A 25,189-nucleotide genomic window follows, 5' to 3' on the forward strand; every position below is an offset into this window, starting at 1 on the left:
GCTCCCAGCAACACTCGAAACTTCACTCCCAGCTGGGCATTTAGCTGGGCTGGTGGAATAAAAGCTGGGCTCCCTTTGGGAAGAGCCACTTTGGTGGGAGAGCAAAGGCAAGGGCTGCTCCCTTAACACTGTCTGCTGTGGGGTTGGCCTTACTCTGATTGTTTTTAAATCTTTTAAGTGTTTGGGCTTTTTTATTTATAGCACCAATCCTGGCCCAAGCACACTAGCTGCCAATTGGTTTCCGGGCACAATTCAAAGTGCTTGTTTTGACCTATAAAGCCTTAAATCAGGCTTCCTCAAAAATGGCCCTCCATATGTTTTTGGCCTACAACTCCCCATTATTCCTAGCTAGCAGGACCAGTTGTCAGGGATGATGGTAATTGTAATCTCAAAACACCTGGAGGGCCGAGTTTGAGGAAGCCTGCCTTAAGTGGCTCAAGACCAGAATACCTCAAGGACTGCCTCTGCCCATATGAACTGACCCAGTCCTTGCCATCATCACCTGAGGTCCTTCTTTGTGTGCTTCCTCCACAAGAGGTCTAGAGGATGGAACTTGAGAACAGGCTTTTTCTGCAGTGGCTCCCCGTTTTTGGGATGCTGTCCCCACAAAGGCTTGCCTGGCACCTTCATTACATATCTTTAGGTACGTGCCGAAAACATTCTTCTTCTCCCAGGCCTTTGGCTGATTAAGCAGTCTATGACCTTTTCAACAGTGTGTGTGGAGGGGTTATTGTTTTTGTTGTTATGTACAATTTTATTCTACAATTTTATTCTGCTAGACAAAATGGGAAAGCACTTGTCATTTGAATTAGGGTCCTGCTCAAAGAGGGAAAAGTTGCTGTTTCAGTAGGAGACAATCCTATTTTCTGCAGCCCAGTGGTATTAAACATATACAATCATATAACTTTATAGTTGGAAGGGATGCCAAGGATCATATAGTCCATCTACCCCTGCAATGCAGGAATCCCAACTACAGCATCCATGATATGATTAGGCACAGGTCTCCCAAGTCAGTGCACTGGAGCTCCTCGTTCTCTTGCTCCTGGCACTGGGAGATGGTCCTTCCCACTGTACAAAGAACACCATCAGATGAAGAATCTAAAGATGGTTGGAGGACCCAACATCCTTAAGGCAATGGGAATAGCCTCATCCACCTAGAATTGGGGCAAAAGTGTACCAGAAAACACACAAAAAGTAGTCCCAGCGATTTTGAGAGGCAGGTTTGTGCTGCTTACAGATAAACACTTTGTCCTGCTCCTTCTTTCCACCCTTCATAATGTTTTTCAGAGGTCTACACTTGCAATACTCAGAAAGGGGCTTGCAGAGAGCCTATTCAAGTAACCTCACTGCTGCAGGTCGAGGACAATAGCTAAATCTTGTTTGAACACCATGCATCTTTTTATTTACCTCTTCATATTTGTTATAATCTCGCCAGAGTTGCTCGATGTTGATCATTGGGTTCACACAGCCCCGTTGATATACCCTGCGCACAGCAGTTATCCTCTGGTTTTCTGCATAGGATCCTACTGCTTCACTAAATTGTGAGGCAAGACAGTAACATACCAGCAATTACATACTGCAACCTGTACGAATATTAACGCTGCATTAATTAAGAGAGAAGGCAGGTTTTTGTACTTACACGCCTTTCAAAAAATTGATGTAATCCACCCAGATCTAATGTAAAAATATATAGAATCAGAGCAGTGAACATTTAGTTTGTAGCTATAATCAAACGCCACAAATAAATATTTAATGAGTAAAGAAACATACCTGGTACGACATTATTTCCATGCCAATTTTATCCAGAGCAAAGTCATATGCCTGAGCCATTTTTTCTCTGGAGGAAAACACATACACAATTAGAGCCACATGGTAAAATTACTATAATTACAGTTTTAAACTACAATCTTAATAAGCAGTGCCCAACCCAGTGATAACAGAACAAATTATGCAAGGAGGGAGCTGCAGTCTAAAATAAAAAAGAGGTGGTAAGGGAGCATCTATCTATTTTATCAGAATTCAAATCTCCAGGGATGGGAGAAGACCCAGGTAACTACTGACTGGTCAGCTTGATGTTGCTACCTGAAAAGGTCCTAGAACAGATAATGGTTGGTCTGTGAGGACTTAGAAAAGGATGCCAGATGAATCTCATTTCACTTGGTGGATCAGGGGAATACTGTGGACGTAGTGTATCTTGATTTCAGTAAGGCTTTTGACAGTCCCCTATGATATTCTTGTGGAGAAGCTGGTAAAATGTGGGCTGGATGAGGTGTTAGGTGGATTTGTAGCTGGTTGACTTACCCAAAGCTCACTAATGGTTCCTCGTCATCCTTTTAATATTTTTAAAGAAATTCAATACATGCCTGTTTATATGAGGGGTTGTTGTTGTTGTTGTTGTTGTTTAGTTGTGTCCAACTCTTTGTGACCCCATGGACCAGACCATGCCAGGGATACTATCCTGTAAATGTTGTTCTTATTGTCCTTTCTCTGGGTTTACACAGTTGTCACAGGATCTTAAATAACTGGTTTTGTTTTTAGTTGTATAACCCTTATTGTTGTTAAGCTTCTTACATGGGATGTGATTGGAAAAAATACTTAAAAAGAGTAAATAAAAATGGCACCAGGCATGGTTTGTTGTGGCACTGTGTTGCTCTGACTATAGAATTCTCTCCCTGAAAGTGCAGATGCTAAGAACTTAGTTAAGTGAAAGCATACTGGTACCTCCTGGCTTTGGGGGGAAATTAGCAGAGATTACCCTAAGTCTGTTGTCTTTGTCCATGGAGTTTTCTTGGCAGGGATACTGGAGTGGCTTGCTGGTTCCTCCTCCAGGTGGATCACATTTAGTCTAAACTCTCCACTATGACCTGTCCACCTTGGGTGACCCTGCATGGCATAGCTCATAGTTTCCCTGAGTTATTTAAGCCCCTTTGCCACGACAAGGTGTTCTCAAAGCGACTAGCATGAGTTTGGCCAAACTGTGGGAGGCAGTGAAAGATAGGCGTGCCTGGCGTGCTCTGGTCCATGGGGTCATGGAGCGTGGGACACGACTGGACAACCCAAAGTCTCAGGTTTATCCTGCATTGGCTGTTTTTTTTTACTGACAATTGGCCTCTTAGTGATTGTATTTTATTGCTGTTTTAGGTTTATGATGTAATTTTATATTATTTGAGAACTTGCCCTGTAATTGCTGTGTGTGATGAAGAGCAATCTAAAAATTTCATAACTAAATCAAATAAACAAAACTTGACAGTGGGAGGGGAATCAGAAACAGCTTTGACAATTGCGCCTTCTTTGGGTTAGTAGATCAGTGGGGGGAAAAGCAAAAGATCCTTCTGTTATCTTGTGTATGGCTGCTTCAGAAGTGCCACTTTGTTGGCAAATGAAGTTTAATAATCAACTGGAAGGAATCAAGAGGCATATATACAATGACAAAGAACACCATGTAGGAGTCAGTGCTAACCCAAGTTTATGGCACTAGGCCATCTAAGACAATATTCTATGCTGGGTGTCCCCACGTGACCCCCACTGGAGCAAATACTTTTAAATGTCTTGCTGAACCTTTGAGCCATCAGTTCCTGTCTTTACCAATTGTCTTGCTGGAGGTTGCTTCACCTTGCTACATGGGCAGGTCTACACTGGCAGAAGTTGTCTAATTATTTCTTTAAATGAGAAGCTAACTTGGGAGACACTGGTCCTGCTTCAGCATCCTTAACTGGAAAAGGAATTAGATTGCAATAAAAAAAGAAGCTAACATAAACAGCATTTACTTACTTATAACTAGGTAGCTTCCCTTTGGTTTCTCTCACATACGAAAGGTAGCACTTCCATAAGTCAATGTGTAAAACTTTCATAAGGCACCTCTGAAACAGCTATTCACATTGAAGAAAAACAACAACAGGAATCCATGAATAGACATCAGGAGGCACTTTGGAGCTTGAACAAACAAACTAAGGTTCCGTCTGCATTCCTTTTAAGACAAGACAGGCCCAGTCTCAGGAATAACAGCCAAGTCTTAATGTAAAGGTAAGGTTGCTGTCAGAAGTGTGAAATGCATCCATCCAGTATGAGAACCTTGCAATTAATGCATCCTGTTTGGCATAGTGGTGTACCTCTGTTTTTACATTGCCACTTTACACATATTGAAGCACAGATACGTGCCCTGGAAACCTCTGAGTTACTGTGTGTAAGAGAAGTAAATAAACTTTGGATCACAGCCAAACAGACTGCTAAGGAAATATGAGCATAATTGCAGATGAGCATACAAGGAGGAACTTTACTAAGTGGTTCATCCATTTGTCCGAGTGGTTTTAAACCTGTTCGGAGAGAGTTGCACCCCCTAAAGCTGGGATTGAGGCAGGTAAAATTGCAGCTGCAAAGGAATAATCAGGAGCCTTAAAAGTGTGCTCCCAATTGTTCTTTGGTAAGTGGTGCTTTAAAAATTTCGTAATAAATACAAGCTCGACTGGGATTGGCTTCACTCGTGAGCTCCAGAGCAGAGCTCCTGAGCGCAGACAAAGCCTGTGGTAGAAACCTTTGCAACCCCATCTTGAACTCAAACCAGGATTGGAAAGGAAGAACAATCCTTTTCAGCTCCATCTTAAGCGAAAGTCAAGCTGCAAAGGAAGAAGGGAAGAATCAGGAGCACATTTCCGAGTCAGCTTTGATTCTTCCTTTGAAATTTGAATCATCCAGTCATGTATAACATCAGGTGATTGACAGGTAGGCATTCCTCATACCTGTAAGAAGTGGCCCATGAAGGGCAGGCCAGAGCCAGCTTCCCAGGCTTGTAGTTTGGTCTGCTCCTAGATCTATCATGTCACTGAACACAGAGGTGGCCTCAGTGGCACAGAGTGCCTTTTATCAGCTGAAGGTGACATATCACCTGCAATCTCACATAGACAGACAGCTGTGCTGTAGTTATTCATGCTTTGGTAACCTCCCATTGGATTATTGCAATATGTGAGGCTGCCTTGAAAAATTCTGCCGGTCCAATATAGGGCAGCAAGATCACAAACTGGGACTGGTGATTCTGACCATATTATGCCAGTACTTTGCCATCTACACTAGCTTCCAGTCCATTTCCAGGCTCAATTCATAACACTGCTGTAAAACCTTTGAGATCCTAAGTGGCTTAGTGCCAGGTTACCTGAGGGATTCCCTCCATCCATTACCTGCCTGGATCCTATAATCTTCTTCAGATACCTTTCCTAGGATGCCCCTCGCCAAGTGAGTGAAACAGCCTCATGTGATATAGTGAATGAAATGGCATTTTCAAAGGTGGCACCCCCACTGTGGAATGTCCCTTCCCTTCATGAGGGCAAAAATACAGACTCAATTCATACTTAATAGCAGTTCCCTTTTGAGTGCCACAAGAATGTGAGCTTGCGGACAGGCATCACTCACACAGAGGCAGTTTCTGGCATCTCCATGTGGGAAATGTTTGTGTAGTTGCTACAATTTGCATGAGTGTAGTATCTTGAAAAAGTCTTGCCAGATTGCATTAATTGTGGTGGCCACATCGACAGCACCCATATGGAGGGCAGAGAACCTCATGTGGTTCTCACAAATGGCACCTGCATGTAAGTGCTTTTGAAGTCACAAGGCTAGGGGCGGCCCAACCTCTTTTTGAGGTACTCATGTGAGAGCCACCACTAGGCCATGGCCCCCAAACCTTCTTGTGTAAAATGGGTCTTCAAGCAGATGTTAGAAATGGGAAGGGGGAGGTATCTCTTCCTCTTTCCAAGTTTCTTGCCTTTTGCCACAAAGTGGCAGACACTGGAGATAGTTGATACTTAATTTCCAAGGCAAATGCTAGGACAAATTAGCTGTTTGCAAGCTTAAGACTGACTTCTCCACATCACTTAACAAGGGAGAATAGATGATCCATGTATTTATTCTTCCTTCCAAATCTATTTAAAATATAGGCCATACTTATACACTCACCTTTTCTACTTTGTCATAGTTTTTTGCTTTTATCTGTAAAACAAACAAAACTCAAATGGTTAGGTCAAACTTGCACTAAATAAGTAAAAACATTCTACATTATTATTTAAGTCAGGATGGGGAACCTCCAGCCCGTGGTCTCTTAAGACTCCTTTGGGCTCCTCCCCACACAGGCACTGCTCAGCTAACCCTCCTCAAGTGCTTTTGCCTGGAGTGTGTCCTTCAATTACGACTAATAGTTTAGGCGTGTGTATGCATTCCTGGCTTCTGTGTGATACGTAGCCTACTGCACAAAGTTAAGATTTTCATTTGTTGCCCCACACACTTTGCCTCTCCCCACTGCCCCTCAGAGCACTGGCATGCCGCCTCCAGAGATTGCCTATGTGAGAATGTAGTCCTTGGGTTGAAGGTTCTGCACCCTGATCTAGCTTCAGTAGGTTTGGTGTTCTAGGACTTCCATTTCATCATTAATTGCAAAATATTCTTCAACTTGATGAATCCTGCACCACCCCTTTTAAAAGATAGTACTGCTTTCCCTGAAATAACTGGAACTCTTCTTACAAACAAGACATAAACCATTTACATACTAAAAACACTTATGTGCATTTCATTTGGTATGGAGTTGGTTTTGATAACGTTTGTGTATGTCTAGCTATGTGTTTGATGCAATACTTCTTGCACAAGCAGCCATCGAAGCTTGTCAAAAGCGAATGCTTTACCTAAAGCTTACAAGGCACCCATTTATGGCAGTAAGAACACAAGAGCCTGCTGCATCAAGCCAGTGGCCCATCAAATCCAGCACCCTGTTCTCACGGTGGCCAACCAGATGCCAGTAGGAAGCCGGAAAGTAGGACCTGAGTTCAACAGCACTCTGTCCTCCTGCAGTAGTTTTCAAACTTTGTTTCAAAAGAACACAGCGATTGCTCTGAAGGGTTTCCTCTATGAAGTAGGTTTTCCATTACAGATTTTCCCCAGCTGCAGGGCATAATTTCAGTGGTCATAGAACTGTGATTATGTCTAAAAGGCCTAGCTGGTGTTAAGTTTCCAACAGATGGGATTTTCTTAGCAGACAAATGTACATGGAATGGATTCCCTGAAGGAACAAAATTTGAAAGCGACTATTTGGGTGCTTTATTTTTTCTCCAGGTGACACTGTGGTCATATTAGTGATAAACTTCCAAACAAGGTACATAATATATAGTGAGGGTCGCATGCACCCTGCGCAGTTGTGGGCTTCCATTCCACAGCACAGGTGAACAATAACAGGCTTCTTTTTTTAACATACTGCTATGCACTGTCCAATTTAGCCACAATACCAATACTGTCTCTTCGAAAGAGAGGAATCTCTCCTCATTTGCTGCCAAGCACTAGTTCCTTTTGTAAATGAATTAAATAATAATTTAGAATCAGGACTGACTCAAAAGAAGACCATGGGGACTGAAACCAAGTCTAAGAGCAGCTTGGATATTACTTAGGCAAGAATAGGGTGCCCAAGTCTCTGGCATTTGTGCAATGTCACATCTGAAACAAAGGTTTTGCAATGAAGCCTGCACTACATTGCAGGCTACATTGTAGATGGAACATAGCTGTAAATCAGGGGGTCAACCTTTTTATACCTACCGCCCACTAATGCATCTTTCTTGATGGTAAAATTGCCTTACCGCTCACCAGTGCTCAATGGAAGGATTCAGCCTATGCCGTAGAACCCCCTACCGCCCACCTAGAATCCTGAAATGCCCACTAGTTGGCGGTAGGGACCAGGTTGACAACCCCTGCTCTAAATGAATATGAAGCACTAGGAACTTATGCAGCCTGTTCCTGATCAGCAATGAAATGTTCATTCACTGTAAGTGCTCGTATTTTTTCACCTATGTCTCTGCATTCCAACTCAGTCTGCAAAGATCACCATGAGTTGGTAAGTTTATATTGCTTTCCATATCTGATTTCTAGAGTACATCTACAGGGCTGTAATATTCAGGATCAGCAGGTGCACTGTTTCAGTTCTTCTGATCATCATAGTCCAGATATGTGGGGTGCTTCTGTCTGTACTACCACTGACGGGTAAAGCTGGCACAAAACTAAGAGGGGCTGCAAAGTCTCTATTGAGCCTCTATTGAACTGCATGCAGGTGAGTCCATCGGTTGAAACATAGAGTGCTCCATTTGACCACTGAGCTCAGTATAGTAGCCAAATGGGCTGCTAGAGGAGGGAAGCCCCTTCATCCATGCCCAGCATTGAAATATAGCTCTCTGCACCTTTTCTGCCAGCCCCCCCCCCCCGTATGCTAGTAATTTGGGGTAGGGAGCAGGCTACCATCTTCTAGAGCAGGGGTCAGCAAACTTTTTCAGCTGTTGGCCGGTCCACTGTCCCTCAGACCTTGTGGGGGGGCTGGACTATTTTTTTGGGGGGGGGATGAATGAATTCCTATGCCCCACAAATAACCCAGACATGCATTTTAAATGAAAGGACACATTCTACTCATGTAAAAACACACACAGATTCCTGGACCATCCACGGGCTGGATTGAGAAGGCAATTGGGCTGGATCTGGCCCCCGGGACTTAGTTTGCCTACCCATGTTCTAGAGGGTATTTACAAGGTAGCACTAAACTCTTGCTGCTCTTGATCCAGCACATTAAAGAATATCCCACTTATAATGGAAGGAAATGATTTAGCTTCACTGTGGGGTGCTGTAGCATAACCCTGTTCACTAAGTTGCTTACAAGGGTAGATGTCTACTCCAGCATCAGAAGGGAAGAGTGCTTATCCTTGAGAGACAAGGAGAAGAGAAACAGCAAAAGGTTCATTAAATGGAAGGGTGTTGCTGTGGAAGGAAGGAGGAACTTTGATGATGTCTCCAGTTCGCATGGGGGATTAGAGCATAAGAATCTACCCTATACAGAATCAGACCACATTGACTGACATTAATTTCCCATGTTTGTAGCAAGACGCTGAAGATGCTGGGGATTGATCCTGTGACACTTTGCATGTTCTATGTTCTAGACTCATGGTTCCCAACATGGGGCACATGCCCCACGGGGGGGGGGGATTTGATTTTTAGGGAGACCAATTCGAGAATGAGTTATTAGCAGTGAATGGCCTTTTAGGCTTCCTCCACGTGAATAGTTCACTTTTTGAATAAGAAGAATTATCTGTCATGGGGGGATCAGAATTTTAGAGGTGCTTAGGTGGGTCATGGCCAAAAATAGGTTGGGAACCACTCTTCTAGATGCTATAGTGATATAGTCACAGAATACTCATCCTCTGCCATTAATCTTTTAAAAACAAAACTAAGATTAAACTTAAAAACCGTTTATAAAATGGTGCATGTAGCAGCACCAGAGATTTCTATCACTCACTGGACAGGTAGGCACTGTTTTGTACCAATGACACCAGTTAAAATATCTTCCACGCTGTATTCTCAATTTCATTGCTAGCCGGGGGAAGAATAGGCTTTCCCCAGTAACAAGTATTTGTCCACCACACAAACACTAGCTGCACATTTCTTCCTACAAATAAGGAGCTGTATAGGCCCAAAACTTGCATGTCTTTCCTTGTGACATTTTCCATGCTGAATGTTTTCAACAGAGAAAGTAGGAAAGCCTTAGATTTCAATTGTCCATTTTCAATTAAATGCTTGCTCATTCTTGAGCAAGTGAGGCTGAATTAAGATGCTTCAGTAGTACTCAAGAATGTCTGAAAAAAAGAAAATATCTCAAGGAAGCATAAATTCTAACTCTCTTGCATCCAATTTACAGGGGTATCATTCATTTTTTTTATCTCTTTCTCTCTCTGGAACAAGGTAGAAGACAACAGGGCATTGACATGAATGGTAACTGTGCAAGAGCATAGCAAGACACTGTTTTAAGACACAGTGTCTCTCGTATTACAGAAGTCCCTTTCTGTCTAACAGGCTTTGTAAGCCTCAGTGTGATTATACAATATACCCTTATACACCCAAAATTTTCATTTTACAACCATAGCTGAGACCAGTACAAATGTATTTCTTATGAACATATATTACACTAATATTTAGTTGAAGCATAAATGAGGGCATGCTATTTTTACCATAGAATTCCTTTGGTCTTCATAAACATGTCAGCTTTTATGCCATTATATATAAAAACTTTTCTATTTCAACTGTTTAAAAATGCTTGTGGCACAATGACTTGCTTTGGATGATTGAGATTTCTGCCTGTATGTACAATCCTTTTACAGTGAGCCATGATTAAATCAAAGTCTTCAGCCACTGCTTCCCATTTCATCCAAAACAGGAAACTATGGTTACCAGCTTTGGAACAAACCAGGATCATAAACAATTTTTTAACTTTGCTTGCTCCAAAGCTGGTAACCAGTTTCCTGTTTGGGATGAAATGGGAAACAGTGGCTGAACACTTCCTGATTTAATCATGGCTCACTGTTAAAAGGCTGTGTATGGGAGAAAAGATTTCTGCATATTACAGCCAACGTAGAACAGCCAAATGTACCCATTGTTTATTTTAGTGTCCATTTTTTAATACATCACTGGAGTTAGTTATAGACTTCAGACAGCTTATGAAAAAAGAATGAAACAAATTTAAAGGATACACCGACCAATGTCATGATTACTAAACTGAACCATCTTATCTGTCTTCTCAGTTTCTGGGAACAAGAAACAGGAGCAGCACAGCTCCATCTTGCAATGGCTAGCAGTTGCCTTGTGGATTTTTGGCTCCATCCACAAACAGTAAAAACCTGTATTGCAAGCTGCTTTTGAAATTCTTTTCAGCTCCTAAGAGTCTGCCAGGAGGAATGGGAAGCTACTGTTTGAGAAATATGAGACTAAAGTTCACTGCCTGGTTAAGATACCTTATTTTAAGCCCTGAAGACAGAGGTGTTGTTTTGCTAACAAAAAACAAAAAAACCACCCCTCATTAAAGCTATTCTGTAGGAGTTTGATTACAAACTAACCAGTATCTTAGCATCAAGTCTATAGATCATTGTTAACAAAGAGAAGATGCAGGTTCCTTTTGTTCAACATTATATTGGTTCCATCTCTTTGTTACTACAGAAATGTATTTGAGGCTAATTTGCCAGACATGGCTTCTAATGTTTAGCTAAACAGGTCAGGACTCAAATGGCTGTACCATTTTCTGCTTACACTTCCCGCATTAAGACACCTCCCACCTCCCATGTTGTTCCTGAAGGGACTGCCCAGAGCAGAATTCAATGTGGCGAAAAGTAAGCAGCACAAAAAGTAAGAAACAAGAACGCATTACAGTGGTACCTCGGGTTAAGAACTTGATTCGTTCTGGAGGTCCGTTCTTAACCTGAAACTGTTCTTAACCTGAAGCACCACTTTAGCTAATGGGGCCTCCTGCTGCCGTTGCGCCGCCAAAGCACAATTTCTGTTCTTATCCTGAAGCAAAGTTCTTAACCTGAAGCGTTATTTCTGGGTTAGCGGAGTCTGTAACCTGAAGCGTCTGTAACCTGAGGTACCACTGTATTTATATTTAGGAAGGTATTGTGATAGAAAGTCTGTTGTCTCAGGAAACAAAGAATTACTAAAGAGATCATGGCAAATTTGAGTGGGATGACAGTGGTTAGGGAAGAAAGTGGAGAGAATCCTCCATCAGAGATTTGGATACTTTTTTCCCTTTTAACATGTCAGGAAAGTTATATTTGGATCCTTGAAAAGAAAATTAGCAACTGTGTATCTGAAGCAACTTAAAAGCTGCTTTATGTAAAAACTAAAAGCTATAATTAAAAGTGAACTTGTGGATCTAGATGTAACCCCCTGCTCATAGTCTGAGTTACCTTCTTAATTAGTCTTGTTGCTTACTAATATTAATTCAGGCTAGAAAACAAAGTACTACAGAAAAGCCCTGACAAAATAAATATGATAAATTAAGAATGATCAACACAGCCAGAGAAAATAGAAAGCAGTGTCAATCCACAGAAAGAAAATTCAAATGCATTTCAAGTATGATTTGCATCCAGGGATATTAATATTAATTCTAAGTGCAGGTATTTCCATGTGACTTGCTTGAAAAATGTTCAAAATATGCAAGGTTTTCCAGTGCAAGTCTATATGTGTATACTCAGAAACAAGTCCCATAGATCAGGATGCAAAAGATAGCAGCCTCGCAGAACATTTTACTCCTACTGAGCTGCCAACTACAATGCATACAGGTGAAACTCGAAAAATTAGAATATCGTGGAAAGGTTCATTTCTTTCAGTAATTCAACTTAAAAGGTGAAACTAATATATGAGATAGACGTATGACATGCAAAGTGAGATATGTCAAGCCTTTGTTATAATTGTGATGATTATGGCATACAGCTGATGAGAACCCCAAATTAACAATTTCAACTTTGGGGTTTTCATCAGCTGTACGCCATAATCATCACAATTATAACAAACAAAGGCTTGACATATCTCGCTTTGCATGTCACGAGTCTATCTCATATATTAAACTCCAGTAGCTAATGAAAACAATTGCTTACATAAATGGACTTTTCCACAATATTCTAATTTTTCGAGTTTCACCTGTACATCTCAAGAAAAGCTGACCAAATGTTCTAGTGTTCCTCTTCTTTAGGCTCATGTTGATACTAGAATAAATTAGGATGGTATGTAAATTGTGTTCACCTTGTGGACTGAATCCGTTCTTGGAAGAGGCATATAAGCATATGTTCTGGGGAAAAACCTTACTGTATGCTAAAGAAAAAGTTCAGAAATTTGATTGTATTCTCCCCCCCCCCCCACTAACTGCAATTCCAATAAATTCTTAGACCTAGTTTTAGACACCTTTTGGCAATTCAAAGATAAACTCAATCAGATTCATTGAGTCTATCAATGGAAATTAATTTGAGGCTGCATGCAGAGAAAGACTGTTTTGATACACAGAAAATTTGAGGGAAATATAGCATTTCTTCCAACAACAGCCCCCGAGGCGTATTAAAGAGGACTTCTTTAGGACTACATGCAATCTTTTCTTTTTAAAAAAATGCAATGCAATCCAATAATTTGTGAATACAGTGAATGTGTATATCATAAAAGTACATTTGCCACATAGCTGGGATTGCTTTGGCTTCCTGTTGAGTGGCTGCTACATAAATGGGTGAATTGAGCCTCTATATTTTCTTTTCAAATATTAACGTGTTACTGAAAGTCAGGATCCATAAGACTTGGATATGCCCAGTACAATGTGGCTTCTTCCTTTGAACAGCAGACCTGCATTCTACGAAGCTTTTGAAAATCTAGTCATATTTACAGTTTGAAATCAGTTTGCCATGAAGAATAGGGCTATTGGACAAGCAAAAAAAGTTGCAGAGTAAAAATGATAAGGTGGTAAAACCAGCAATCATAAATTTTAAGACAACTGCAACAGTTTGTCAGAGGTTAGCCACTGGCCATGCTTTGCTGTTTTCTTATGTCAAAAAGTTAGGCTGTTTCTCTGCTTCATCTGTAAAAAACTTTGAAACAGAAGTTTTGGAAACCGCTTATGAATTTTATGGAATAATAAAAGGTATAAAGTTAATCCTTGATGAAAATCCTGAAGGATGGTAGGACACTTTCATTCACAGGCTAGGAGATTAAGAACACAAATATACTAATGTATTACTAGTGTATCAGCTGTTCCATGCAGAAAATCAAAGCCATGTAGCCTGGTTCCCCAGCATTCAAGATACCTGGAGGCTCACAGTTGGGAAAGTTCTGCACAGAGCATCATTGCAAGGAAACACAGCACTGTTGCTAGCCTGTAAACAGGGCCACTGTTTTACCACCTGAAGAGCTGAACTTTTACTTGACTGTTTAAGAGTTTCTTTCTAGCCCTGTCGAAACACAATGATGTGAAGGCGCATGATGCAGAAACCTCACTGAAGCAAAGTCTGTTTGCTTCTGGTCAGCATCTTGAGGGGGAGATAATATAGGAACCCATGTATGGCGAGTTTCATGGTGGAAAAAAGGAGGGGGCTGATGTAAATAAATTTCTAGCAGAACATTTAAGACTGATATATGATAGTCTGAATAAGCAGTTTTGTTTTCCAGTGAACAGATAAGGACCGGGCAGTATCCAAAAAGGAAGTTTTGTGTTCCACTGAACAGATGAGGAAGATGAGATGAGATGGTTCTATCTCACAAACTTCCAATTCTAATTTCCCCACTCTACTAGTACCTATGAAATCTCACAAGTCTTATTGGTCTTCCACAACTTCGCCATGGTACTGCTTTGCAATTAGATCATTGGATGCAGTACTTCCAAAGCAATGTACTTCCAACGATGTTTAGCTAACCAAGGCATTAGACTAAATAGATTTTCTGTCCTTGTTAAGACTGTCAATCCCTCAGCGCTTGTGAACCCAAAAGGATCCCATAAAGCTTTGAAGAAATACTCATCCACTTTGAAAGCTATTCAGTCAATAGCCTGCTTGGCTAGCAATATAGGAAGTTGGCTTATTAGCCACGGACATAGTTGTTGCTATGTGTCTTTTCCCACCATTTTCTGATTAGAATTTTGCAGAGCTTGAGCCAGAAAATGGGAGTGAGAGTACCACCGAGTCTCAATTCACACCCAAGAGTACAGAACTCTGCATTGTAATTTCTTTATCACTAGCTGTGACAACAGCAACTCCTTCCCAATTGCTGTTGCATCTCCAAAGCCAGCTGAATTGTTTTTAGTGATGGATGGTTTAATTGACCCAGGATGTCTTCATTCTTAGCAGTTTCAAGCGTTCTGCAATATTGATTTTCAGTTGGGAGTTGCAGCTCAAGTACAGAATCAAGAACATCAGCACTCTGGTTATGACTCATTGTCTTGAAATATTTTTGTCTCTTCACCAATGCACAGTGTTAAAAAATATGTACTTGGCTGTATGACAATAACCATCTGAAATTTGATTGATGAATGCCACTTGAGTTTGAGACTTCATTTGGACTGGCTAGAGTGCTGGCTACAAGCCATGATTTGGCAAAGTGGTTCTTTCATTCCAAGAAACTGAAAACTGTCGCCCCACTGTAATATCCCATTTTGTCCCTTATCTTCTTCAATGTGTATATGACGATTCTGGCCTGCTTTCAAGTGGGGGAAGGATAATTGAGAGCACATTTCACCAGTGCGCTCCAGTGTCTGAACTACTCCTTTTGGGCACAATCACAATTCAAGTTGATTTCTGTCAAGTCTTAAATAATCTAGGACAGCATTAGACTGACTGTACTCACAGATAATTTTGGATGTCTTTCAGTAGCTGGGAATAGGTTGGTATGAGAATCTGCATAAATTTCACAGCAAAATGTGTCCCTTTCAGGGAACAATAGAATTATTATCAAAGGAACAATGATTAGTAGACAGAGATAGGATAGTAGGAGGATAAAGTTATGACAAGTTTATAAGTACAGTATTTAATGGAGTTAATGAAAACCAACAATTTACTCTACTTCAAGTTTTAGAAAGAAAAACAACCAAAAAATTCAGTGTATCTGAAGAAGTGTGCATGCACACGAAAGCTCATACCAAGAACAAACTCAGTTGGTCTCTAAGGTGCTACTGGAAAGAATTTCCTATTTTGTTTCAACCAAAAAATTATGCAACTAACGTAGCACTTGTTTATGAACTTGGTAAACAACTGTTATTTTGTGTTCTCTACATTATGGTAGAATAATGGTTATAAGTTATGGTTTGGCTGTTTTGGAGAAGTCTTCTCAGAAGCATTTTCATTGCCAATACTGTATTTCTGTGTGATCTTTTAAGTTTTCCTTGTTTCTTAATGCAGCCTTCTATTCATTCTGCCAATTTAGGACACTTTCCCATAATCTCTCTCTTTAGATCGAACACTTATCCTAAAGGTGTCCCAACTCAAGAGCTTGACATCATGTCAATTTGGACATTTTTGAAGTTGCTGGCTGTTGTTTTCTGGCATTCTCTATTTTTGCTGGAGCTGTTTTTTTGGAGCCAGGCCAGTTAACTTTCAAGGTCTTCTCTTCCTTTGGCAGTGTTCAACACCACATTGTGTAGGCATAAATTTAAGAATTCTGTCACTACAAATAAAATCCAACATCATCTTACGAACTAGTCAACTGAAAAGGATGATGGGGATTAGTGTATGAATCTGTATAAATTTCACAGCAGAATGTGTCCCTTTCAGGAAACAAGAGAATTATTATCTAAGGAATAATGTCTCTTGGGAAGACCATTTAAGGACTTTAGTCTGATGGCAATAGTCATCTCAAACAATAAGAGATAGGCTTGATGAGAGAGAGAGAGAGAGAGAGAGAGAGAGAGAGAGAGAGAGAGAGAATGCTTATCATTATGATCTGTATCAGAAGATTTCCCACACAAGACTCTGTTTTCAGACAATTTAGCACTCACTGTAAACAATATTATAATTTAGAGGGTCTGAGCTTCTTATAGATACTCATTTTCAAAAGCATCCAAAAATAGTCTGCCATTTAAGGAGTTATAGTCTGGCAATAACCAAGTCAGGAATACTGGCCAAGGGAGATAAGTGAAGGGTAAATTTTACACACCTAGAGTTTTAAAACCTACTTTGACTCCTGTGGAAATGTAAAAATTAACTAAGATTTGTTTGTAACTCTAAATGTAACAAAAAGCAAAATGACACCAAGAATGACATGCTATTTATTTTGAGGGAACGGTGAAATTGTGTTGTTATATTCCAAACTATGTGAGTTCAGCACAACAAGTAAAATTGTTTACCAACATAAAGGCTGTTTATGCATAAGCTCTGCATGTGTAATGATGTATGCCAATTATATGCAGGTTTACAGACTGGTGGGGAAATAGTTACATGTGTTTAGTCCTCTTGTGGTAATTCAGCAGGAGACTAGAGGGCTGCATGCCAACCCAAGCCTGATTCAGAGGCACATATACGTACCCTCAGCAGCCAGGGAAGACAGGCATGCCACTTATATATTCATGCACTCAACAGGAGATAGACAAGAGCCTGCACGCAGGTGCACACAGAGCAGGGGAAGGGTGGACTCAGCAGCAGACAAAAACGCACATTCACTTAGCAATGCTCTTGCTCTCAAGCAGTGCCCAGCAGGGTCTACCCCTGCCCCAGGCTCCTTCTTTGGTGTGACACCACTGTTAAGTCTTCTTCCTGTTTTCTAGCCTTCTAAGACCTAACAATGGGGACAACCTTTTAAGAACAGTGTCATCCCAGGGGGAAGGGGCCCTTTAGGAAAAAGAAAGAGGTGCCACCTTCCTTTCCCCTTACTATCAGATCAATATAGACTTCTCTACAGCTGGGGGGGGGGGGCAGAGAACAGCGCCACCCATTTACATTTTTTAAGTGCAGCCAGGTTATTGATGACCTTTCTGGGCTACCCAAAATTACTTGGGATGTTTGGATAAGCCATGTGTTAGCCGTGGCATGGGATATCAGAAATGTCTTCTAAATGAGAAGCTTGGAACCCATCTGCCAACACTGGTCAAAGGTTCCACTAATTCAACACAGAGAGACAATAATTTGAGCAAACGTTTAAAAGTCACATTTGTTCTTTTGTATTAGTTTTGTTTCTCTTAAGAAATGGGCAAAAGGATGGGGTTACTACCTACCTGTAGTGGTTAACAATGCACCTCACATAGGCAAAACACATTTTTGGAGGATATGCTAAGAGTATGGTAGAACCCATGGTAGAAATCAACATATCAGGCACCAGGCAGGTAGTATGATGATTAGATATATGCTCTATACCTTTCACAAAGACATCAAAGAAGATTCAAAACGCTTTTGAGAGAAGGACCAAAAGCAGATGAAGTGAGAAGTTGGAGTCAGCGAGAGAACAAGTTGGGTAGAAACATAAAACATAAGTCTATTGTGGCTCTCAGTGTGTGTATTTAGAGCATGCTATTGGTATAGAATAGCTCTCCCAGGTGAAGACATACCCTAGAATTCAGAGGTACACGAAGGGGTATTCAATCAGGAAGATGTTAGGAATACAATTGGATATGAAACCAAAGGAAACAGAACCTTCAACACGCTTGGAAATTAAGCACAGCAATTAAGCTTGGTAAACAGCTTCACATATACAGCCTGTTTTATTACTGGGTCAGAAGTAATGATTGATTTACACTTTTGGGGTCTGTATCACATTTTCCCACACACTAAACATAAATCCATAAACTATCAACCTCTCGTCTTGCACCCTCCCCAATCCTTTCCCCTTTTGGATGCCTTTCTATATACTGAAAATGATCCTTTCTCCATTTGAAAGAACCAACAGAACTGTTTCTACCTTTTCCAAAAAATGTCATAGGACATAGGGACTAAACCCCACCCAACTTTCATTTGTATATTAAGGATTCTGGACTTTTATCAGAAATTCACTGCTCCCACTCCCCAGTCTTCTATTAAACTTTTATACCTGAAGGAGCAGATCCACCTCCATTGTTCAGCTCAGACACAGAGGTCCAGTTCCAAGGGCCTTCTAGCAGCTCCCTCACTGAGAGAAGTTACAGGGAACCAGGAAGAGGGCCTTCTTGGTAGTTGCGTCCACTCTGTAGAGCATCCTCCCATCAGATGTCAAACTGATAAACAATTACACAACTTTCTGAAGACATCTGAAGGCAGCCATGTAGCAGGAATTGTTAATGTCTGATGTCTCACTGTTTTTTATATTATGTTGGAAGCCACCCAGTCTGGAGCACTCCAGTCGGATGGGTGGAGTGTAAGTAATAAATTATTATTATTATTATTATTATTATTATTATTATTAAGCTGCTCTGGGTGTGTGGCTTTTACAGAACTATGAAATGTATTTTTGGAAACCGCTGAGCTTTTACTACAGCCAAATAAATACAATGGATATAAATGCTTGCGGCTCACCACTTTGTATTGGCCTTGAAGAAGTGCTTTTCCTCCTGTACCTTGTCACTGCATTCCCTTTCCCTTATGTCTTCTTAGTTTGTAAGTTCTACAGCAAGACCCCCCCCTCTATTTGAGGAATAATTACGTAATACCATAAAAACAAAATAGGTTAAAGAGCTATTTTGTTTTTGCACTTTAAAAAGTTATGCTGTTGAAATTTCATTGACTTGTAAAAACCTTCTTTTTAAAAATCACATTTCTGCTTTTGCACAAATAAATATTTGCTTCTGTTACCTTGGCTATTCAGGAAAGCAACAGAGTTTGGCCAGACTAACAAACCATGCAACTAATTCTCTGTAGCTAATGTGCTTTGTGCATATGCTTTCTGAAAACAGCAGCCTGCATGCTCCATGGTGAATGACTTTTAAGTACCAAGGGGCCTTCCCAAAGCAATTTGTCACTTGGGGGAGTGGGGGTACTGTTAAAAAAAAACCCACCAGTGTGTGCAAACCCTTGCACTCACCTCACCTGTAAGCAGTTCTTTGGGTCCTGCTCCTTCCCTGAAATATTACACATATGCACAGGTGTAATATTCCCACTGATTTTCAAATGGACATGCAATGTCCTCTTATCAATGTGGCTGGGATTCAACTAACTAGTCCCATCAGCAAAATCCTGTGCAAGGACTTCCACCAACACAATGGGCTTTTTTCTCTTTCTCCTCTTCCTGTGTGCCCTGAAATTTGCAGGGGAGGAGGGGAAGAATTGGGTACATCTCCAAAACAGCATACAGGGGGAAAGGGGGAGGGTGGGTGTTCCATCTGGCAAGCTGAAAATCTTGGGCTGACAAGATTGCCACAGCACTATGCTGAATTTCTCTCTCCGTTTCAAAGTACAGTTGTACTCCTCAACTAAAGCAACTTCACGTTGGGGCATTATGAAAAACAAGTTAAACCACCTGACTTCTGAAAATACTGCTATTCTTTTGATGGTTAGGTCCCTTTACCTTTACCTTTAGATCCCTTTCTGAGCTAGCCTTCCCTTCTCCCACATCTGGCCTTCCCAAATCATTTTCCTTCTCTTCTGGGTACATGCTCCACACAAATTCCAAGTTTCTTGTTCTTATATTTAACTTTATCCACACTTCTTCCTCATGAACATTACCTGTACCCCTGCTAGGTCCAGTCGCGGACGACTCTGGGGTTGCGGCACTCATCTCGCTCTATAGGCCAAGGGAGCTGGTGTTTGTCTGCAAACAGCTTCCGGGTCATGTGGCCAGCATGACTAAGCAGCTTCTGGTGAACCAGAGCGCATGGAAATGCTGTTTACCTTCCCACCGAAGCAGTACCTATTTATCTACTTGCACTTTGACATGCTTTCGAACTGCTAGGTGGGCAGGAGCTGGGAGCTCACCCTGTCGCAGGGATTCAAACTGCCGACCTTCTGATCAGCAAGCCCTAGGATCTGTGGTTTAACCCACAGCGCCACCTGCATCTGCTGTAGTTTTCATCAAATATCACATCTCTCCCCTGCCATTACAATTCCTGTGCCTTATGCTATACCAGTGTCCCAAGTCAGTAAAATGTCCTCTTTAACTCTGTTGCCCTCTCTTCTGTCCACACTTCTCACTGTAACCTGCTTCAAATTCAAAACATTCTTGAGGAGAAAAAAAACTTTCCTCCCATGTGACTGCAGTGTAAGACGAATTTGCTGCTTATGCCATTTTATTTATTACTTTATTAATAATTATTTTTCTTTTTCTGATTATTTTGCTTTTATCATTAATTTGTTTTTAGTCTTATAAACCACCCTGGTAAAATTTACTGAAGTGAAGAAGTTTATAGAATAACAAATACACATATCCCACTTTCATGCCATTAAGCAGATTTTGTATTGTTTTAAAAGCCTGCTAATCTAGTTTTACCAGCTGCGATAATAGGGCTGAAGAAATGTGTGGGCCGAGCATGTACTAAAGGAGGAAAAGACGACTGCAGAGAAACTGAATGAATTATTTGCATCTACTTTCACCACAGAACATGTTGGGCAGATAGCCGTTTGTCTAAAGAACTTTGAAACATGATGGCAAGAAATGGAGTTCTACACCCTATTTTAAAAAACAAAAAATTATCAACCCAAGAATTCTTAAAAGAATCCAAATGTGGAATTGCTGATCATCTAACAAAAATAGATTGCTTCCAAGATTGAGCAATTTCTAGTCCTCAAATACGGAGACCAATTATTAGCAATACTAACAACAAACTTTTTTTTTTAAAAGAAAAAGCAAGGACAAGGAAGAATTATAGGCCACTTAGGTTAATGCTGGTCACTCCGGGGCAAACTGATGGAAAGCATTAAAATGACCTAATGTACAGAACAGGAGTGGGGGAAACCTCCAAGCTCATGGGCCAATCTTGGTCCACCCTTGAATGCTCTTCAAAAAGTCTGCGGACAATGTGGAGTCAAGAATCCGAGATGGTTTTAATATTTGATAGATTTACTGCAGATTAATCAGAGATTTTAAAGGCAACACACAAACCTTCCTCAGTGAAATTTTTTAATACCATCATTGAATGGATGGGGAGATTGATAAACATTATGGATTAAATAAAGACAACTGACATGGTACCCAAAAGATTTTTTTACATGTTAGAGAAAATGTTGTAAATTCAAATATACAAGCAGAAATTGATGGGAAGGCGACTAGAAAAAGAAATAAACCTGAGTGGCTCAGAGCTTTAAAAAACTGGAAGGGTTGAAATTCCAAAGGAAATCAGGAGAAAGATTTAGCAGGCACTTTTTTCTACAAGAAGGGAGACAAGAGATAGATAAGCAATTTAGAAAATGCATTATATGAAATGCAAATGTTTGTGTTGGGAGATGTGGCCCAAACCAAAATTATGTTCATGTGGAATGCAGAAAAGTATACAGGGAGAATTTTTGTAGCAAAGAGTGAAAACAGAATACTCTATGGACACAATATTTCTTACTGTAATATTGAGGAAGCAGGGAGAGAAACTAAAGAATTGATTAGAAGCAGACTGACAAGAAAGACATTAGAAGAGTTACTTTCTCCCCCATTTCTCTTTCAGCTCCAATTCTGGCAAACTACACTGACTTCCAATTAATTTCCAGGCTAAATTCAAGGTGCTGGCTTTGATCTATAAAGACTTTATGTGTCACAGAACCCCAATACTCAAAGGACTGACTCTTTGCAACATAAACCAACCCATACCCTTGCATTCATCATTCAAGGTCCTTCTTCATATACCCACTCCAAGGAAGATGCAGGAGGTGTAAAAACCAAGAGCAGGCCTTTCCAGTGATGGTTCTCTACTTTTGGGCTGCTTTTCCCCAAGGAGCTATGCCTGGTACCATCATTATGTATCTTTAGGTGCCGGAGGAGGGGATAGTATATGGTTTACTCATCAATTGAAAGGGTGGGGGGGGGGGAGAAAAAAATTGGAGGGAAGATGAAATGAATCTCCTTGAACCCATACAGCTAATATTGAGTATCCTAGAAGAAAAGGAGGATTGGTGGAATCTATGCTATTGAGATTAAAGAATAGAAAAAAGTGACACCTTTTCCCATTTCCCCAGAAAAAACCCTCCTTGCTTATGTAGCCATCAAGTGTTAAGGTTGAGGTCTAGCAGCCCAAGGCAAAGTTCTTGGAGCAAAGTCTAAGCTGAACAGGCAGGAGAAAAGACTACGAATGACAACACAATTATTTACAAATAGTTTATGTAAATAAAACTCACAAGCCACTATCTATACTTAGAAAAAATAATATCCTAACTATTTCTGGAGACTTCTACTCTGCACCATAACAAGCAACTCATAGGGAGCGGTGAAGCTGTAAGCCCCTAAAATGAATCGTGTGGCATGGGAAGAAGAGAAATTTCATTTGCTCCTCTCTGGATAGAATCACATGACCTGCAGCTGAAAACAGGGTAAAGACAAAAAAATGGGGGGGGCGCTTTGGGCTCAAAACAATTCTACTATTTTGGTAAGGCGTGTTCAAGGGACACAGACAATCTGAAGGCACTGGATAAAACGAAGCAAGCTGGAACCCAAATGAAAGGCCACTTCAGAACAAAGTGTACGAAAAAGAAAGTTTAGTTTCCCTTCCCCACGTACAACTGAAGAGCTTTTGAATTTTCATTTTTCACATTGTTTTTAAAGCTCTGCAAGTTTAAATGAAAAGCCAATAGGCCACTTCTCATTTAAGTGTTTAGGTATCATACATGTAAGAAGTAGCAGTGCAAAAGGTGAAATTAAAAATGAGTTATAATTTAAGCCCCATCCTTTAACTAGGTATTATGCCAGATATGCTTAGCTCAGAAGAGTTGGTCTCCAATACTGAATATTATTAGCTATTAGCTTTTAGCACTCTACCTTTAGTGGCAGTTTATTGCAAAGATATATTATATTGGAGTCCAATGACAGGGTATTTGTTTTCAGAAATATTGGGTTGGGTGGGGTGGATCATCTTCTCACATAAATTTCCGTAAGGGAGTAATTAGAGACACATGTGGTTGTTTTCTATGGCTTGGTTCATTGTTTGGGCTAACAGCATCCCTTTGGTGTTGTGGACTATTTCCACCTGTTGCATACAAAGTGAATTGTGTGGGTCTATAGAATAGCTGGCATATGGAGCAGATATGTATTAATGAAGCGAAGATTTTTGGATTAGGGGAGGGTTTTGATTGGAAGACAGATTCATTTCAAGCCAATGAGGAACTACTGTGAAAAGAGTGGATACAGAAAATACTAATTGTTCTTTTAAAAATGCCTCTTTATTCTGTATTTTTGTGAAAGGAGAGTTCAGTCATATTCACAACAGTAAGTATACTTTGTACAGCTAAATAAGGCATACACAATCAAATATACATATAGAGGAAAGGAAGAAATTTAATTATGCTCTAACTGGTATTTCATGACAAGACATGCATTTTGTGAATGTAAATGGGCACTGGAACAGACAAACAAACAACAAAAAATAAGTATTTAAAATGTTTATCATTAAAAGGTACGTTAGAACTTCCATTCCTTACCCATGTGTACCTCCAACATGTGTTCTGGAAGGTTGTGAGCCTCCAGAGCAGATTTGAGGGTGGGGTGGGAAGAAGGGAAAGCACACTTGCATAAGCAGAACTCGGCTCATGCAATGCTGGGATTCAACCCAGTTGCCCAGATAAATACATTTTCCAATACTTTTAGGAAATCCTAGAGAAGGCTAGGAAATTATCCATATTATAATGTTAGAACACCCTGGAAAGGGGAAGGATAAAAGGGCTGGCTGGCTGTAACATTTGGCTGCCCAATATTAGAAAACATTACCAATTGCCTCATAGCATAACCATTATTTTCCAAAAATGAATTTCAGTGCAATAATTACCTTGCTGGATCAGAACAAGGACTCAACTATTTTATTTTGAATACTGGCCAGCTAGATGTTTCTGGGAAACACACAGGATATGGTAATAATGGGCCAACAGTCCATCCCAGAATCTCCTACACTATGGCAAAATGACTTATTGCTACAAAGCTATCTCACACACATATTCTAAGCTGAAAGATTTGCATAGAGTTAACTTGTATTACCTTAATAAAGGTAATGTGTTATGCTGGTTATAACCATTTGCAAGAATGTTAAATAACAGCACATGACACACAACTGTCCAATCCCATACACTGTAAACTATTTCCCTCAAGCTGGGGGTACAATTTTAACAGTCTGTCCTGGCCCTTAGCATAGGAGGAATAGCAACAGTAATACTGTGGCAATCTTTTAAAATTACAACTACTTACTTGCAGTAGCACCTATTATATTTTTTCTTGCAAGGGAGAAGGTAGTTAATTACTTGGGTTTAAAGGTTTTAATTAGTCATGCATTTTGCTTCATCTTTGGCCAAACAGGAGCTCACAACAATGGTCTCATTGTTTCCAAGGTATGTTTTCATTTAACCTGGAAGGAACATCTCACTTATTCTAAATATGCACGAACCTGCTAGTTACATATGAATTTATTCCATCTGTATTGTATGCCAATAGGAAAACATTTTTTTATATGTCCACCCATTTATTTTGCAGATCTTAACTCTCCTGTTGCCCTTTTAAGCTTGTTTAAGTCTTCCTTTTATAATGGAACTCTCTCTTTAAAGTTACCTTTTGGCAGGCGATAGCTTTGCCATCATGCTTTTTCACATGATCTTAATTCTAAATTCACTGCAAATGGAATCAGTGGAAGAAGTCACTCCCCTAAGCATCTTCATATTACTATTTAAGGGCCAGCACATTGAACTGAGCATGGCAAGAAACTGGCAACCCTATAACTCAGACAGTGAAGTATCTGGGTTATAGTCAGTTCCATACTAAAGCAAAGTTAGCATATTCTGAACCAGCTAAGTTTCCAAACTGCTTTTCAAGAGTT

At 40.4% G+C, this 25,189-nt stretch overlaps 1 protein-coding gene across 2 annotated transcripts in view; it reads right to left on the bottom strand.

Annotated features, from left to right (window-relative positions):
* CSTF3 (cleavage stimulation factor subunit 3) overlaps positions 1–25,189 on the bottom strand; it is a 51,491-nt gene that overhangs the window by 10,507 nt on the left and 15,795 nt on the right. The window contains exons 1-6 of one of the 2 annotated variants that reach the window (XM_033151708.1): positions 19,287–19,339; positions 5,944–5,976; positions 3,772–3,869; positions 1,771–1,837; positions 1,640–1,674; positions 1,408–1,534 (exon numbers count right to left, since the gene is read on the bottom strand). In XM_033151708.1, the coding sequence (XP_033007599.1) occupies positions 1,408–1,534; positions 1,640–1,674; positions 1,771–1,837; positions 3,772–3,869; positions 5,944–5,976; positions 19,287–19,334 (408 nt within the window). In that variant the 5' untranslated portion in view covers positions 19,335–19,339. Of the gene's footprint in view, positions 1–1,407; positions 1,535–1,639; positions 1,675–1,770; positions 1,838–3,771; positions 3,870–5,943; positions 5,977–19,286; positions 19,340–25,189 lie in introns of those variants that run through there. The other variant, XM_033151697.1, reaches the window with a different exon arrangement.

Source organism: Lacerta agilis, chromosome 1, assembly GCF_009819535.1.
Source record: "Lacerta agilis isolate rLacAgi1 chromosome 1, rLacAgi1.pri, whole genome shotgun sequence".
Lineage (NCBI taxonomy): Eukaryota > Metazoa > Chordata > Lepidosauria > Squamata > Lacertidae > Lacerta > Lacerta agilis.